Source organism: Delphinapterus leucas, chromosome 6 (genome assembly GCF_059928025.1).
Source record: "Delphinapterus leucas isolate spDelLeu-1000000601 "Yukka" chromosome 6, BTC_Dleu_Yukka2, whole genome shotgun sequence".
In the NCBI taxonomy this organism is placed as follows: Eukaryota; Metazoa; Chordata; class Mammalia; order Artiodactyla; family Monodontidae; genus Delphinapterus; species Delphinapterus leucas.
Window position 1 is genome coordinate 112182658 of NC_143134.1, and position 17038 is coordinate 112199695.

At 59.7% G+C, this 17038-nt stretch overlaps 1 protein-coding gene across 13 annotated transcripts in view; it reads left to right on the forward strand.

Moving 5' to 3' along the window:
• DAB2IP (DAB2 interacting protein) overlaps window positions 1–17038 on the forward strand; it is a 172954-nt gene that overhangs the window by 126621 nt on the left and 29295 nt on the right. For 12 of the 13 annotated variants that reach the window (XM_089913694.1, XM_022578839.3, XM_089913695.1 and 9 more), the window contains one exon: window positions 16541–16694. In XM_089913694.1, coding sequence (XP_089769820.1) covers window positions 16541–16694 — 154 coding nt within the window. Of the gene's footprint in view, window positions 1–14185; window positions 14576–16540; window positions 16695–17038 lie in introns of those variants that run through there. The other variant, XM_089913699.1, reaches the window with a different exon arrangement.

Here is a 17038-nt window from a genome sequence, read left to right on the forward strand (position 1 = left end):
CAGTAATTCCAGATGGGGTGATATCAGTCAGGATTTTTGTCTGCTTTATTCAGCACCTGGATTCCCAGTGCCTAAAATAGTGTCTGGCTCACTGTTTGCACTTAATAAATATTTGCTGGCTGAACGAACAAGATGATGTGAAGGAAACAGCCAAGTGTTTCCGTGGGGAGTAATGGGGGTGGGGCAGGACCTGTTGTAGCCGGGGCGGGGGCGGTCCGGGGGAGGACTGAGCTCCACCGGCCTCCTGAAGCCAGCCTTTACGAGAAGGCGGTGGAACTAGAGCTCCTGACTGAGGGAGCAGTGAGTGCAAAGTCCCCGAGGGCGGGAAAGCAGTGGCTTCCAGTTGGGGGATGGGGATTGCCAGATGAGATCAGAGGGTAGGCCAGTACTCTTGCAGACTTCTTTCCCTGGGGAGGAGTTCGGATTTATTCAAATTGCTGTAGGGAGTCACTGGAGGGTTTTTAGCCCAGGAGTTAAATAATCTGATTTGCCTTTCTAAAGAGTCCCTCTGACTCCTGGGTGGGGAGATGGGGTAAGGCCGGTGAAGAGGCGTGGACAGGTGTGAGAGATTTTAGAGGCGGTAGCGGTAGGATTTGCTGATGGATTGGGTTCTGGAGGCCAAGGAAAGGGAGGGTGGCTGGCTTCTGAGACTCCTGGCTTAAGCTGCTGAGACAAAGCTCTGCTTTGGACATTTCAGACTTGAGGTTCTGTGAGGCGTCAGCATTTAGATATGTGAGTCTGGAGCGCAGAGGAGGGGAGGGCTGGGATAGAAACTTTGGAGCCTTGAGCCCTGGAGGTGTTTAAAGCTAAGGCGTGGATGCGATCACCAAAGGAGAGTGTTTTACTGAAGGAGAGTACACCCACGTCAGAGCCTGAGAAACTCCAGCACCTGGTGGAAAGGTGGTGCGGTACTGGGAAAGCAGGGCAGTGGCCTGGGAGGGAGGGGAGGCACCTCAGAGGGGGTGGTGGCCTGGGTTTCAGGGAGGGAACTAGCTGTCCTGTTGAGTACGGAGAGGACAGGAACTGTGTTTGGCTTTGGTCACACGAAGACCTTTGGGAGGAGCACTGGGGTCAGGCCAGGTGTGTTGAGTAGAAAGGAAGTGAGTAGAAGAGGAGGCGGCAGGGCCTGAGAAGCGCAGGGCGAGCGGCCCGTCTGGGAAGCCGAGGAGGGTCAGGTGAGGGCTCACACGTCCCGGGTCCTGGTCCCCGTGCACCAGCCGTGGGCCCCCGCCTTGGGCCTGCATCAGGAGCCTCTGAGCGGAATCCCTAGAGAGCCGTACTGGGGAGGGCTGGATTGGGCGCCCCCGCCCCCCGCAGTGGTCTTCAGTAGCTCTCTGAGCTCTGTCTCCCTCTCTCCTTGGAGGGCTCGCTTTCTGCTCTTGCAGTCACCCAGCCCTGTGCTCCCCACTCCCTGCCCCATCTCTCTGAGTCCGGGGCGCCTAAGGAAGAGCACTGTGCACCTGGCTTTCCTCAGAGGGCCCTTCCGCCCTTCCCAGAGCTGAGAGCGGGACTTGGTCTGCACCGGTGGCTTTGCTCTGGAAGGTTCCTTGGTGTGTTTGGCCTCCGGAGAAGTCTGAGGTCTATTTCAGAATATTTGGGTAGCTGGGACCTTGACCTCCCCGCAGTGCTTGGCTGTGCAGTGGGGTCGGGGTGCGGGTTAGAATGTGTTTGGCTTACTGGGGAGACAGTGTAGGGTTGGGGACAGCCTAAGCTCTAATGCTCCTGTTGAATGAGTGACACCCAGATATTTGAGTCTTTGGGTTCCCCAGTGGTTTTGTTAAATGCTTTCTCTGCACCTGGTTAACCAGTGTTTTTACACCTGTTATCTTCCGAGGATAGTGTATTTCCTCATTTTGTACCTGAAGAAACTGAGGTTCAGGAAAGTGGAAGAACTTGCCCAAAGTCCCACAGTTGCTGAGGAACACAACTAGAATTGCCACTCAGCCCCGCAGACCTCCCAGTCACGCCACTCCTGACTGACTGATTAACTCTGTAGATGAGGAGGTGATGGTGGGTATAAGGGGCCTGGTCCCCCACTGCCCCTCAGGAATAGTGGCCATGTGCTCTGCTGGGGCTGCAAGGCATGCCTCCTGCCTCCTAGCCCCTGTTTCCTCTAGTGCTCATCTCTCCCCCTTCCCCCCTCCCCCCTCCCCCAGCACACACACCAGTTGCTTTAGGCTCCAGGAAGATGGAAAGAGGCAGACCTTGAACTTGATCAAGCTCTGGGGACTCTTGGGGCCCAGGGAGCCCACGGCTTCTGGGAGGCTCTTTATGCCGCAGGGCTTGCATGGCTGCTAAACTTGGCAATATGGAAAGCCAGCTCAGCTGCAGCAAGTCCCCTGGGAGACACCTGAGGAGGCGAGGGCCCGCCCCTCACTAGGGAGTGGGGAGACTGAGGTCCAGAGCTGCCTGGGTGGGGCTGGGCTCTACCTGGAGAGGTGATGCCTTGTGCTGCCTCCTGACAGGCCATGTGGCTTTGCGCCCTTGCACCCTCTCCCTACCCAGCAGACCCCAGTTAGCCTGGGGGGTGGGGTGGGCCAGAGTCGGGCTGTTTTTATGTTGCAAAGAATTCAGGCTACAGCCCAGCCTTTCTCAGCCTTTATGGCCTTATGACCTGGATGCTTCTGGAGGACGGTGGGCATCTGGGACATGCTAGAGGGCGGTCTTTCCTGGTAGTCACTGAGGGTCCCAGTTGGACCCCCTCTTTACAGAAATAAACTGTGGCCCAGAGAAAGATGTGACTTTCCCAGGGTCACTACCCAGGAAGCTAGTTTCCCACTTTGTGTCTCCCAGCATATCCTGGGGCAGTGTCCTTCATCGTAGCTAAACCTGCCGGTCTTTATTAAGTGCTCACTGGAAGCCAGGCTTTGTTCTGTAACTCATTGACTCCTCACAGCAAGCCCGTGAGGCTGAGTACTGTTATTATTGCAGAGGGCGAAACAGTCCCAGAGAGGTGACATGACTTGTCCAAGAACAAAAGGTCGCAAGTGGCACAGTCCAGATTTGAACAGTCTGGCTTCAGAGCTCATGTTCTTAACCACCAGGCTACACGGCTTCAGACTTACTTGACTGCCAGGCTCCACAGAAGCGTACTGAGGGTGGTAGACCCTTGAATGACCTGGCCCCTGCAGAGTTAGGTCTGAGGACTCCGCCTGGCCTTGGCCTTTCTGATAGGATGGCTGTACAGCACCTATGGGCTGCCCAACCACTCCTGGTGCCCGGAAATGACCCATCTTTCTTGCAGGGCTTGCTAGACCAGGTACTGAGGCCCAGGCCGTCACGTCTCTCCTTTCCTCTCCCCTGCCCACCCTTGGAGCCTAGGGGCCCCAGGAGAGCCCCCATCCCTGCAGCCGCCTCTTCCCTTCCTTTGGACCTTGGTCTGCTTGCCTGAACCCTGAGGTTGGAAGGACGGCTCCCTTACCTGCCCTCTCTGACTGTAGAGCCTGTTTGGGAAGGGACGAGGGCCTGGCTGTTGGATGCCCCACCCCTGGAGGGGCTGCGGACCCCCTCTTTTCTCCTCCCTCTCCTTGCCTTTCCTGTGCCTCATGATTTCCAATCTTCTCATCTGTGAGAAGGGGGAAAGAGTAGAACCCACCTCACAAGGTTTGGAGGCCTAGACTGAAAGCCCAGTGTTTGGGCACCTGTGACAAATGATTCCTCCTCCTCGCCTGCGTTTTTGAAGGCAAGATGCTAGTCGATATGGAACAGGAGGGGCCTCTGGAGGGAGCAGGTGGGAGAAGAATCCTGGCTTTGGCTGACCTCACGTGGCTGGGCCCTGGCTGGGCCGCTCTGTGCCATTCTGGGCGAGTCAGGAGCCTCTGCCCGCCGCGTCCTCCTCCTCCGTAAGATGAGTCCAGCCGCTGCCTGTCTTGTGGTGTGGTTGTGAGGAGTAATGAGACGCTGCTGTGAAGTGCTGAGTGCTGTGCCGACCCGTTGTGAGTGCTTAAAAACTCTGCCCTTCCCACTCTTATTCTTGAGACGTACCCTCCTTGTTTTGGGGTTTTGGGGGTTCTTCAGATGAAATTCGGATTTTTACTATCGTGCATTTTGTCTAAAATCTTCCCAAGGCCTCTAATCTGATCATGACTTTTGAGGGATTTTTGGGTTTTAGCTGTCTTGTTTCCTGTACAGAAAAAGGGAGGTGTGTCTTTAAGTCCCCAGCAACCCAAGTGGGACACTGGCCCTTTAAAAGCACATTACGGAGAGTTGGAACTTAGCCTTTGTTTGACTAGCTATGATCAGTCCCAGCGGACAGGGCTGGAATGGTATGTCTAGGACCAGAGCAGGGCCGGACTGGCTGGGCCCGGTGGGGGACAGCGGGCAGCGGGGTGGCTGGCCTGGGCCTGGAGAGCCTGGTGGCTGCGCTGAGGGATGGTGAGTGACCTGATGGCCTGAGCGGAGGTTGGGGTGAGGGAGGCCAGGAAAGAAGGCAGGAGGGAGGCTGCCAGTCTCGGCCCCTGACCAGCCTCCTGGGCCCAGGGAGAACTGAGGCGGGTGGGAGCGGCCGGTCAGAGAGGGTGCCCGGTTTCGGGAGGGACTCAGTCATTCCCCAGCGATGGTGCCTCTGCCTCTCTGTGGACGTCCACCACCGGCCCAGAATGTGGAAGCAATTAGGATGGCCCGACAAAAAGCGAGAAACCAAGGAGTGGTGTTGCTGTTTTTAGTGTTTGAAAGAGAGGAAACCCAGTGTCAGTGGCTCCTTTCCACGAGCAGGCCTGGTGGTCTCTGTGTCTGCACCGAGAACCGAACCGGGAAATGAGCTTGGCCTTTGCTCCGAGTCGCCGGGCCCGGGGCTGCCCTGGGTGGGGCTGCGCTGGGGTTTGGGGGTCGTGTCCTCCCTGCCCCAGCCCCGGGTCCCAGCTGGACTCTTCTGTTTCCCTCCTTCTCCCTGCCTCTGCCTGCTCCCTGATCCGTTGGCCTGCAGGCCGGCGGTGTGTCTGAGCCTGGGGTATGTTTTGCTCCAGCTTAAATGTTTGAAACGGTTGTCCGGAGCCAGGCCCCTGTGATGCGGCAGTCTCTACTGGGGAAGTACCCCGTCACCAGAGAAGTCGGGAGTTTGGCTTGTCACACACTGTCCTGTGGAGGGGTCGTGAGGGGCAAATGAGCCGCTGCTGTGAAGTGCCAGCCCTGTGCCTGGCTTCTTACAAGTCTCCGTGTCCCTTAGTCCTGCCCACATTCACTACCACTGCTGGGGTGCTGCCGGTGGATCAGACTCCTACAGCTATGTGTCCTCACCATTTTCCAGACAGGTGACACGGGAGGTGACAAAGGCAGGGCTCAGTGGAGTTCTGGTGACCCATGATTTTTTTACTTGAAAGTTGGTGCATTTAATCACACAATCCCTGTAGGTTTGGTGAAAGCCTGAGGCGTTGACAGGCAGTGAAAAGAATTTGGAGTTGGAGCCCAGATGCCAGGCCTCCAGCCCTGCCCCGGTGCCTGTGACCTGTGACCTTGAGCAAGCTGCTGGACCTCCCTCCCTGAGCCTCCACTTCGCAGGGGTGGAGTGCTTAGGGGAAACCCTGGAGGAAGGTGTCGGTTCTTCTGTGGGGGGGGTGGGCAGCACGGAGGGGTGGTCTTTGAGCTGGGCATTGATGGATAAGGCACACTTGCTGCTGGGCACATTCTGAGTGTACGTGCACAGCCCAGTGTGGCTGGGTTGGGATGCACCTTGGAGGCTGTATTTAAGGCATTGCTGGTTGGAATCCTGTGGACCAGTGGCAAATGACAGGCAGGGCTAGCTTATCCTAGAGTCAGCGGGGGAGGGGTGGGGCGGGAAGAGGGTGGGCTCTTGGAGTCGGTGGGGGGGGGCGGGAAGAGGGTGGGCTCTTGGAGTCGGGCACACTCTCTGGCCTTGGGAAGCTCCTCACGGCTTCAGGGCATGTTTCCTTAACTGTAGTTGGGCGGCTGGGCCGCATAAGCAATGGAGTCCGCTAAATGCGGAGCAGTGGTTGAGAGTCCGCCTGCCGATACAGGGGACACGGGTTCGTGTCCCGGTCCGGAAAGATCCCACATGCCGCGGAGCGGCTGGGCTTGTGAGCCATGGCCGCTGAGCCTGCGTGTCCGGAGCCTGTGCTCCGCAACAGGAGAGGCCACAACAGTGGGAGGCCCGTGTACCGCAAAAAAAACCCAAAAAAAACCCGCGGAGCCAGGGCCCGCCTGGTGCACGTGCCAGGTGTGTGGGCTGTCGTGGGTGAGGCGGGAGCTGGAGAGCCACGGATGGGTCACTAGGAGCAGGAGGAACTCGGCAGCCACGCCCTGCTTTTGACATGCGTTTTTGCCTCTGCTGGCGGCCTGGGAGCCTGTGGCTTATTGTCAGCACCCCTGCCCCCGCCCCCCCCTCCCCCCCCCCCCCCCCCCCCCCCCGCCCCGCTCCTGCTTTTTTGCTGCTGTTGAGCACTCCTGGCTGTCTCCTGTGAGTTTCGGTCTGGGAAGCAGAGCTCTGATGCCCTGCTGGGACTCCCAGACACCAGGCTTTGGGAGGATGGGGAGCTGGGGTCCCAAGGCCCCCAGACTTAGCGCTGGCATGCTGGAGGCACTCAGTAACTATATACTGGGGCGCTGGATTAGCTCAAACCAGGCGGGGTGGGTGTTCGCATGTCAGACCTCCATCAGGCTCTGGGAGGAGGGCAGCGCGGCCCACTTGTCAGGTGAGAAAACTGAGGTGCAGGAGAGACCAACCCGAGGTCTGTGCTCCCTTGGCCCATGCCCCTTCCCCTTCGTGTCTTTGCCTCATCTCCCTGAGGCCGCAGAGCCCCCCTGTCCTAAGTGGTGGCGGGACAGGAGATGGGCATTGCTGCTAGAACCTAGGGTGCCCGTCTCTCCTTAAATGGGGACGTGGAGGTGCCTACTTAAAGGAGAAGTGCTGCAAGGTGGGAAGGGGCAGAATGCCCAGGGTAAAGCAGGGCTCCCTGCGTGTCAGGTTACACCTGTAGCACCAAAGGTGATGTCTCCCCCATTTTACAGATAAGGAAACTGAGACGTGCAGGTTATTTAATTTGACCAAAGTCACAGAACTTTATGTTTACGTGTGTTTGTTTTTAAGGAAGGAGGCCTCACCACATTAGACCAGTCATCAACCAGCATGGTGCCAGGGGCTGGGGCTGTGTTGACACGTGGCTGGTCCTTGGTTGAGGTAGGAAGCTTAATGCCCAGGGATGGGGGAAGGACAGTCCCCAGATCGCGTTGTCACCCTAACGTGAATGACTTGCACAGCGCCAGAAGACCACCTGGCACGGCACCTGGGTCTGGGATGGAGGGGTAAGAGGGGAGAAGATGACATTCTTTGGAGGGGTCTGCTGAGCCTAGGAGGGCTTCCTGGAGGTGGAGAGCTGGGAGGAATTAGGTAAGCAAGAGGGAAGTTGCTTCCTTGGGGAATGGAAGCCTTGGTTTTCAGTTCTTTGTTTTCATTTCGTCATCCTTCCCCACTTGGGTCGTGGGTCCCCAGGGCCTGAGGCAGCTGTTGGTATTTATGGTCCTGGGTGGAGGTGGGGGAACGAGTCAGAAGCTAGTCCCACACTCGGCGGTGTGATCTATGGGACCAAGGGGATGCACGGGCCGTGTTCACACATGTGAGGAGGAGACTGGCACAGACTGAGCTCGCAGGGAAGAGACGCACGGCCGGGGCCTCGACCGTTCTCCAGAGTCTTCCTAGTGGAGGAGCCGAGTGCCGGGCCGTGGGCCAGATGGGGCTGCTGCTGTGCTCCTGCCTGGGGGTGCTTTACTTGGGGGAGCTGAGGGGACCTTAGGGTTTGGGGTGTCATTCTCCTTAATCTTCCTGAGCGGCCGGGCTGGGCTCGGCGGTTTCTCCTGGGGACCAGGAAGGGACGGAGAGCTGTCCCCGCTCAGCAGCGGCAGGAGCACTTGGCCCTCAACTCGCTTTCGATTTGCCCAGATCTCATCCTATTCAATGAATGTTCCTCAGATGCTCTTCTTTTAAAATTCAGGGCACTTTGCTCTTCTGCTGAGGTTTATGAATGTTTAAAAACTCCTTTGTGGTCCCCGAAGTCATTTGACAAGTCTGACAACTATTGATTAAAAACCGGAAATTATTCAGGCTGCGGGATAACTTGGGGGAATAGATAGAAAGTTTTTTGTTTCTTCTCTCTCTGTGTGCCCCTTGCCCTCCCCTCTCCCCCGAAAAAAGATGTAGGGATGTGGGGAGGTAAATGTGTCCCTGAATGTTCTTTGCAAACTCCCTTAGGCTGCAGAATTATAGTGGAAAGGGTGGGATGGGGGATGGTCAGGATGCTGAGGGGCGCCTCTCCAGCTCAGGGGCCAGAAGCAGCCCCCTCATGTCCCTGGCCTCTCCCCACGTCAGCAACAGGCAGCAAGGAGGTTTCGCTGACGGGATTCTGGGCGGCTGGGAGGAGGAATAGTGGTGGTTAGTGGATGGTCCCTTATGTTAATGGGGAGTTGACATGTTGGGGGTTCGGTCACAGTCTCTGAAGTAGCTCAGCAGGTGAGAAAGCAGCAGCTACCACAGTGTCGATCGTTCAGCATATACGGGGCACCCTGGAGCCCGGCCTCGGGCCGCGCTGTAGCCGTGGCACGTGAGGAGACATCCTGTCCTCCTGTCTTGGTTGCCGGCGTGTGGACTCTCCTTTTCCAAGTCAGCCCTGCGGTGTCGGGAAGGCACAGGCTCCCAGGGATAGGGTGAGGCAGGAGACCGGGCACCTCCCAGCCCAGGGCTCAGTGTGAGTGTGCGGATGGGCTCACACTGGTTCTAGTGACTGCTGGGATCTGCCCCTCTGCCTTGGACTGAGAGAGCCCTGGGCCAAGACGGCCTGTCATCCCAGGAAGCCCAGGAAGCCTTCCCAGGCAGGGCGGCCAGCCTCCCTGCCTTTTAAGGACAGGCTCTGTCTCCCCAGGGTCCTGGGGGCCCCCAGGCAGCTGCATTCTTCTCCCCTCCCCTGGGACCCCAGCGGGGCCAGGAGTGAGCGCTGACCTCAGCAGCCGGTCCCCAGGCCAGCAGGGCAAGGCTGGGCCTGGGGGAGGGATGGCTCCGCTGGGTGTTCTGGGTGTGCGGGGGGCAGGAGGGGGGCTTTCTGCCTTGTTTGTGTCATGCTGCTTGATTCTCAGGAGGTCAGCGCCCTCCCCCTGACTGTGCCCCGGGACCTGGCTCCTTCTACTGTGGGCACAGCTCCCTGGACCTGCCTGGCTGTGACAGGTGGAAACATGGTTGGCATGTTCTGACCGACTCCAGAGTCCACGGGTTCTGCCAGCCCTCAAGTGGGCACCTCCTCCGTGGAGACCAACCTTGTCCAGGATTTCTGCCCCGTCCAGGCCTGGTTGTGGCTGTAGGCAGTGGCGTGAGACCACACAGGCGTGCAGGTGAGAGGCCAGGTCTCGGGGTCACAGGCCGAAGGGCTAAAGTGGGCCCTCAGAAAGGTCTCCTGCCCACCCACAGACACCCTCTTTCTTCCTTTCACTTCAAGAAATTAGGGGCTTTTATTGCGTTTTTGTTTTTAGGGGGGGCTTTTTGGAGGCATCCCAGAGCATTTGGCTGGATGTAGTTTGTTTGCAGATGGGGGAAACTGAGCCTGGAGAAGGTAAGAGATTTGAGTGGTCAGGGGAAAGGAACAGAGAATGGCCTGCAAAATCCCTGTCTCGTTACCCCAAACATCAGGAGTGTCATCTCCCCTAGAAACGTCAGCCTGGATGCCGGTGTGTAATCCTTAATCGGCCTTGTTCACAGCTGTGTCCGCGCTCCTACAGGGGTGTCTGGCATGAGGCAGTGACTAGAGCAGACAAAAGAGGATGGGGACCGGCATGAGTGACTGGTGTGGTCGCTGGCGTTGACCCCTGTTCCCCCGAGCACCTCCTTGCCTTGTCTCAGTTGACGCTCTCAGGAGCCCTGGGAGGAAGGCACGTCAGTTCTCCCCGCTTAGAGATGGGGAAACTGAGTCCTAGAGAGTGGCACGAGTTAAAAGTACTCATGGTTGTGTGTTTTATAGGGAATGGAGACTAGATTTGCTCCTACAGCCGGGCACCCTTGGCGCCAGGGCCTGCTGCCCTCCCGCCCGTTCCCAGCGGCAGGTGTGTGGGCTGCGTGTTTATCCCTGGGGCTTAACTCCGCTGCCTGCCTGCCTGCCTGCCTGCCTGTCTGTTATGCCAGCAGCCCCCAAGCAGCGCGGGCAGCGCCTCCTCGACATGTCTGAAAGAGAGCTCCCAGCTCCTGCTTGCATGCCTCCAGAGACAGGGTGCCCGCTCCTCTAAAACCAAACCAGGCTGGCCCATTTGGGGACAGTGTGACTGAGCTGGAATTGGCCTCTCCTGGTCCCGGCCCTGCCCTCTGGGGGCAGGCACACGGCAGCTCCCTCTGCCCCTTGAGGTTTGGAAGGAGATTCTGAGCCTCTTACCTTCCAGGCTATCCAGTCCCACTCAACTCACCCCACCCGTAGCTGGGAACATCCTCCCCGTGTCATATAGGGCTTTTTAATTATCACAAGTTTTATTTTCAGGTCTCCTCCCTCCTTGAAATAATAGGGAATTTGCTAAACTTTTGTGTCACTAACCTTTTAAGAGAAAAAAGGACGGAGTTGAAAAACAGCTCATGGGTTGGCTGGAAGGCTATCAGATAAGGCTGTGGCCCAGGAGCCAGGACAATGTCCCGTTGTTCCTGCCCCCCCCCCCCGCCCCGCCCTCACAGTGGGCTGCTCTTGGTGCCTGGCTATATCTCCAACAGCGGCTCCGCCCGTGCCTGTGGCGTGCCCACATTTCCCGGGCTCCTGGGCCCTGGGCCCTGGGAACGGCTGCCCGACCCCAGCCAGCCCCGCGGCTCTTCCACCCGACCTGGAGCGAAGCGGGTCACGGCGAGCAGGTCAGCTGGCTGTGGCCCTGCGTGGCCGCCTGTGGGCAGAGGGGAAGGCGAGGCTTGGGCGGACAGCGTTAGGCTTGGAGTCTGCTGAACGGGGTTCCAGTCCCCCTTGGCCACTTGCTGCCTGTGCGATCTTGGGCACGACACCTGGCCTTTCTGAGGTGCGGTACCTCAGTCCTGATGGGTTCTCATGAGAACTAGGTAAGGAGACAGGTGGGAAAGTGGTGTGGAGTGGGGCTCAGCCACCCGGCCCGGGTGTGAGCACTTGTCTGTCTGGAGAGACCAGGGACAGTGTGATGGTGGCTGCATTCGGACTGGGCTTTGAACGCTGACAAGAAAGGCTGTTGTCGGGCAGAGAGTGGAGGGAAGGGTGGGACGGGTTCAGGAAACAGCCTGGGCAGAGGTCCCCCCAGAGGGAGGGAGTTCCTGCTGGCCTGGGACCCGCTGGCGAGGAGAGTCTAGGTCCTTTGCCAGGGTGTGGTGTGGCAGGGGTAGAGTTTCGGGGAGGGCTCAACCCCAGGGTGAAGCACTGAGACTTGATTCTCCGTAGGCTGTGAGGGGAGTGCCGAGGGCAGGAGTGACATCATGTTGGGCAGAGGGGCCCATCTGGTGGGAGGGCACTGCCCCCCTCCTCCACTGCCCCCCAGGCCCTGGCCAAGACCTCTCAGAGGCAGAGGAGGTCAGGGCAGGCCTCCCTCCCCTGTGGCCTTGGCTCTCCTGTCTGTGACCTGAGAATCGTGGCACCACCCCCCCTCCCAGGAAGTGTGAGGATTCCATGGCATGGAGGACGCAGGTAAAGGCCACCTGAACAGCTGGTCCAGGTCAGGAAGGGGGGACTGCAGGGGACATGAGGCCTCTAGTGACTGGGGGGCTGTCGAAGGTCTAGAGCATCAGCTGGGTCTGGGATGGTCTCGGGAGGATGCGGCTGTGATGGAGGGTGCAGCCACAGAGGGTTGGATGAGCCCCTGACCTTGGGAGACATGGAGGGAGCGCCCCATACCTGGACAGGTCAAGAGGAGGGGTGTTTCTTGGAGATTCTGGGCAAGCACCAGGGTGCTGCTCTTGGGAACTGGCCGTGAGCAGGCGGCTGCCCCGAAGGCCGGTGCTTTCTCCCACTAACAGCGTCTGAGGGACCAGGGAGGATTGTCCTCATCCCAGCTGACCTCCTCCCCCTCCCCCAGGCTTAGCTGACCTCAGCTCCTGCGGTGTTGGGGCTTTGATCCAGGAACTCTGAATCTTAGCGCTGATCCAGACCCAGCCCTCCCCACGAGGAGCCCCCTTCCTGGTAAGGAGACAGCTCTGTGACAGGCCTTCCCAGCACAGCCTAATGAACATTAGGGTTTGAGGTCGCTCTCTGCCCTGGGAGTCTGAGAAGGCTTCCTGGAAGAAGAGGATCTGATGCTGGGTATTGAAGGTTGGATAGGACAGGGGGATTTCTAGGTGGAGGGGACTGCCTGTGCCTGGAGGCCTGCCTGAGGGAATCGTGACCCCTGGGGAAGAGGAGCCCCGGGTGAGGTGGGACAGGCAGATGCACCCCGGCCAGCAGGGCTGCAGCTGAGCCCATGTGGTCTTGATGGGAAAGCCCCTCTTCATGACTCCATCGCCTGGGGGAATGCCTCTCCCTGCAGACCCTCTCTCCAGCGCTTCAGTGTGTGCGTGTTACCATTTATTGCTATTTGAGACAGAGCGTGAGTCCTTTATCTTTCAGATGAGGAAAGGGCCCCTGGGGGGGGTTGGGGCACAAACAGGGGTCACTTCAGGAGGAAGCTGAGACCCTGAGCCGGTCACCTGCCTTCCCTGAAGCAGGCCTCACCGGGGTCCGGTGGGCATCCTCCTCTCAGCCTTGTGAGGGTTCAGCCAAGTGCTGTGTGTGCTGTTTCCTGCGGGCACAGCCCAGGGCGAGCCTGGCCCAGGTAAGGAGGGCCAGGCACGTGGAGCCCACAGCACTGCCGTGAGACCTGGTTCTGTGGCCTCTCTGACCCAGTGTGGTGTCCCTGGCAGGGTTGTTGTGAGGAGTAGCTCAGACCTGGGCTGTGGGGATAACCTGCACGAGCAGAGGTCCCCTGCAACGGATTTTGTCTTCCTTGGTGCCATCTCACCAAAGACTGAGGCTCTGGTCCCCAGATACCACAGGAGGTCCCCGGCGGGTGCCGTCACAGACTGAGCTGAGCACTGGGGGAGGCCACACAGTGGGTGTGTTGGGCCAGCTTCTCTCCCACCCCAGCCTCAGGGCAGCAGAGGCCCTGCATACGATGGCGTCAGAGCACAGACCTCCACACCACAGAGGGCAGCCATGGGCAGGGCTCCCAGACCAACCTGTGTCCTCCTTCCAGCAGGGGGCCTCGAGCAGATGCAGGGACTGCTGCTCCCTGAGCCCATCTTACCTTTCTGTGAAATGGGTAGATGAGTGTTCCTGGCAGAGTTGTGTGCAGTTGAAAGTGACCAGCTGGGTGCCCTGGCCAAGTGGAGGTGGGCGCCCACCAAGCTTCCTGGGTAGGGACACCGTGCCTGCTCGCTGCCCTCTTGGAGCATGGTCCCTCCCGGGATGGGCTTCTGGCCCAGCCTGGGAAGGCAGGAGCTGGAGGTGAGAAAGGAAGTGCCCAAAACAATGCTGGCTGGAGCAGAGGCAGGCCGGGTCGAGGCCTGCCGTGGGTGATTGATGGGACAGGAGTCCCTGCGGTGGAGTTTTAGGGGGTGCTGTGCTGTGGGCCTGGGACAGGGCTGGCTGGCTTCCTGGAAGAGGTGGATCTTAGGCTGTGAGGTGGGCCTGCTGGGTCCAGTGACCAAGTGACCATTTTCCCTCCCTGAGCCCCAGTCATCTAGCTTACCAGTCACTGCCACAGGAGCAGTCCCCTGTGCCAGGAGGTCCCACCCTGCAGGGTCACAGCAGACCAGCTCCCCTCTGGGCCCAGAGCTGCACGTCAGGGCCTGGTGAATAGGTGCCCCTTTCTCTCCCCCACGAGCCTTGTGGGGAGCTGGGGGCAGGTGGACTGCAGGCTGAGCGAGAACGATATGCGTCTGCCTGTGAGTCAGAGAGCAAAGGCCCACTAGCCCTGCCCCATCATAGGGCAGTGGTCAGAGCCTGGCCCTCAACTCTACTCCCAGAAGCACCTGGGAGATCTAGGAGTAGCCACTGGGCCTCCCTGGACACACCCCACCCCCCACCCCCCGCAGTGAGCTTGGGCTGCGGGGGTGGGTGCGGCCCCTGCTTCAGGTCCTCCCACTTAGAGAATCCCTGGGGAGGTGGGGAGTGTCAGGGCTGCCCAGCTGCGGCCAGAATGCCTTAGCCTTGAGCTTCCCGTAGTCCTCCATTCTGTCAGGAACCTTCCCAGTGAGGCCTGGGCCAGTTGGGGCCTGCTTGTGGGGCAGGATGGTGGGGAAGGAAGAGGAGGGTTCTGCAGCCACAGGTTCCGGGGTTTGGCTGCTTTGGGGTCTGGCCTGGGCCCGCTGGGCTCCTGGGCTGTAGAACGAAGGCCCCCTCGGGTCTCCCTGGGCAGGCCCTGTCTGCTGAGTGTGCCTCTCTCTCCTCTCCCCCGCCGGCTCGTTCAGGTGCCCCAGGCAGGAGGCGGTGCCGCAGCCTGCCAGCTCCTCCCTATGTAGAATACTTCCTGGGTGCCCGCTCCACCCGCCCCAGCTCCCAGCATCTTACCTGGCAGGGCTTTCCGGGCTGGGCCAGAAAGCAGCCTGATCTTGATCGGTGGGCTGGGTTTTCAGCCCTGGACAGCGGGCCTGGGGGCTCTGGGTCTCAGCCCTTCCGAGGTGGGTGATTTCCCTGGCAACTGAGGTAGGGCGTCCCTTGTACTGAGGTATGGAGGGAGGCCCAGGGTGGAATCTCAACAAGGTGGATGGCAGACCCAGCCACCACATTGGTCAGTGCCGTGATGGGAAGGAGGCTGGGCCGTTCGAGCAGGACGTGGAGGGTTTGTCACCGGGAGAAGGCTGTCAGCACCTGGCGTGGCCGCAGCAGTGCGTGTGTGCGGTGTGGTCTCCCAGAGAGGGTTCTGGAGGAGCAGAGGCACCACAGCTGTGCGTGCCAGTGGCCTTGGGCCTCGAATGCGTCCTGGGGAGGTTTGGCTGGGTTCTAACCTGACTTTAGCCTGCCTCACAGCTTCCCTCTGGTCTGCTCCCCTGGGAGCTTTCAGGAGTCCTGCCTGAGGGCATTGACTCGGCTCCAGGGATCTGAGCCCTGCTCTGCGCCAGCTTCGTGCTGGGCATGGGGGAGCAGCTGGGGGAGCCCGACTGGGTCTCTTGGGTTGGGCTGTGAGGTCCCCAAGAGCTGGGGTCCCAGTTGCAGCCCTGATTCCCATGCAGTGCCTAGCACAGGACAGCGTGTCAGGGAGGGCTGTTGCCATGGAGAAGTATAGGGGCTAGAGGGTGGTCTCTGTCAGCCTGTGAAGCCCTCTGGGCAGGGTCTGTTCGGCTCATCTCTGGATTCCTGGGTCCACACATGGTGGACCTCAGGCCCTCTTACCACAGGTGGTTATGGAAATGGGTTACGGGGTGTATGTGCCCTACAGGGAGGTCTGTGGTGGTCCTGCCAGGCCTCACTGACCTGAGAGAGGGTCTTTGGCGAGACAGGGAGAGATGATGGCCTGAGCCTTGGACCCGGAGGCCAGGAGCTGAAAGGCAGAGGGTGTTGGGGGAAGGAGGTCTGGGTGAGCTAAGGCCAGGGTTTGGACTGCGGACATGAGTAGGGGCGAGGCCTGCCCAGCCTCTCCCGGGGTGGTCTTTGCAAGCCTGGCTGGTCCTCTGGCTTTTCCTGTGCCCCGGCTGTGGGAGGGGGCCCAGTGGGGCATTGCTGTGTGTCCTGTTGACTCTGGAAAGGGACGTTTGCCTTTCCAAGGTGGACTCTATCGAGCACCGGAGCAGATGCCATCTAAGGCGCTTTCCACGTGAAGTGCCGAGGAAACTGAGGCTCAGAGAGGGGAAGTGACTTGTCTAGGGCCACGTGGTAGGTGAGCAGTGGGTCCAGGTTCCATTTGGGCATCAGGTGGAGTGAACTACCTGTGCTCTTTGTGCCTGTGCTGGACCCACTGACTCTGGCCTGACCCCCGAACCCCAGCCTGTGGACCCTGTCTGAGTCTCAGCTCTTGGGCACCGTGCAGAGATGGCTGCATCCTTTCTGTTTTGAGCCTCACGGTCTGTAAGAAAGGAGCAGCAGAGTTCCCGGTGCTCCTGCATTGCCTGGGGCCAGTGGACAGAGTGGGATGGTGTACGAGAAAGGGTTCTGTCGGCAGTGATGTCCTGGACAAATGTTGGAACAGGGCAACTGCTTCTGTTTTGGATGGGGACTGGAGCAGAGGGGAGGGGATGGGATGGGGAAGGCACCAGACCCCCAGAAGGCTGCCTGGGCCAGGTCCGCTCTTCTCTGTGGGTCTCGGGCTGCTGAGAAGCCAGGTCCAGCCCTACCCTGCACCCAGTGCTGACTTTCAACTCCTTACCTCCCTGCCAGCACCCCCGGCCACCCCCCCCCGCCCCCCGCCACTTAGGGGCTGAGCCCTTTACCCAGAGTCCTGCCTTGGGGCAAAGGGACTGGCTGGTCTCCATGACTCCAGCCCCATGATGTCGCCTCCCCCCAACTCTACCTTACGACAGAAAGGACCGTGGGAGTTGAGGGGAGTGATTGCCTCCAAATGGGGGGTTCTGGGCGGGCTTCCTGGAGGAGAAGGGGAGGGAGGGGACAGGGCAGGCCTGACCTGACGCACCCTGCTGCCCTCCCCCCAGGTCCCATCTGATGCCGAGGCTGAAGGAGTCTCGCTCGCACGAGTCCCTGCTCAGCCCTAGCAGCGCGGTGGAGGCGCTGGACCTCAGCATGGAGGAGGAGGTGGTCATCAAGCCAGTGCACAGCAGCATCCTGGGCCAGGACTACTGCTTCGAGGTGGGTCCTGCCGCAGGGGCGGGGCGGGTACTGGTGTCCTCTTCCCGCGAGGCCAGGTCTCCTCCAGACGCCCGCCTAGAGTGCTACATGGCCTCCGCAGGGGCCAGGCTCTTTGGGACAGCTGCCAGAATCTGTCATAGCTTTTGCCTCCTAAGAGACCAAGTGGAGCTGGGAGACGGGGGCTTCATTCCTGCTCTGTGGCCTCCTTGGAGACAGACCAGCACTGTCCCCCATGCTGGGAAGTGCAAGAGGTCCAAGTGGGTGGGAGGGAGTTCAAGGCGTATGTGGAATGGCTCAAGCCCCAGAGCTGGTCTCGAGGCCTGCTCACCCCTCCTGCAAAACCA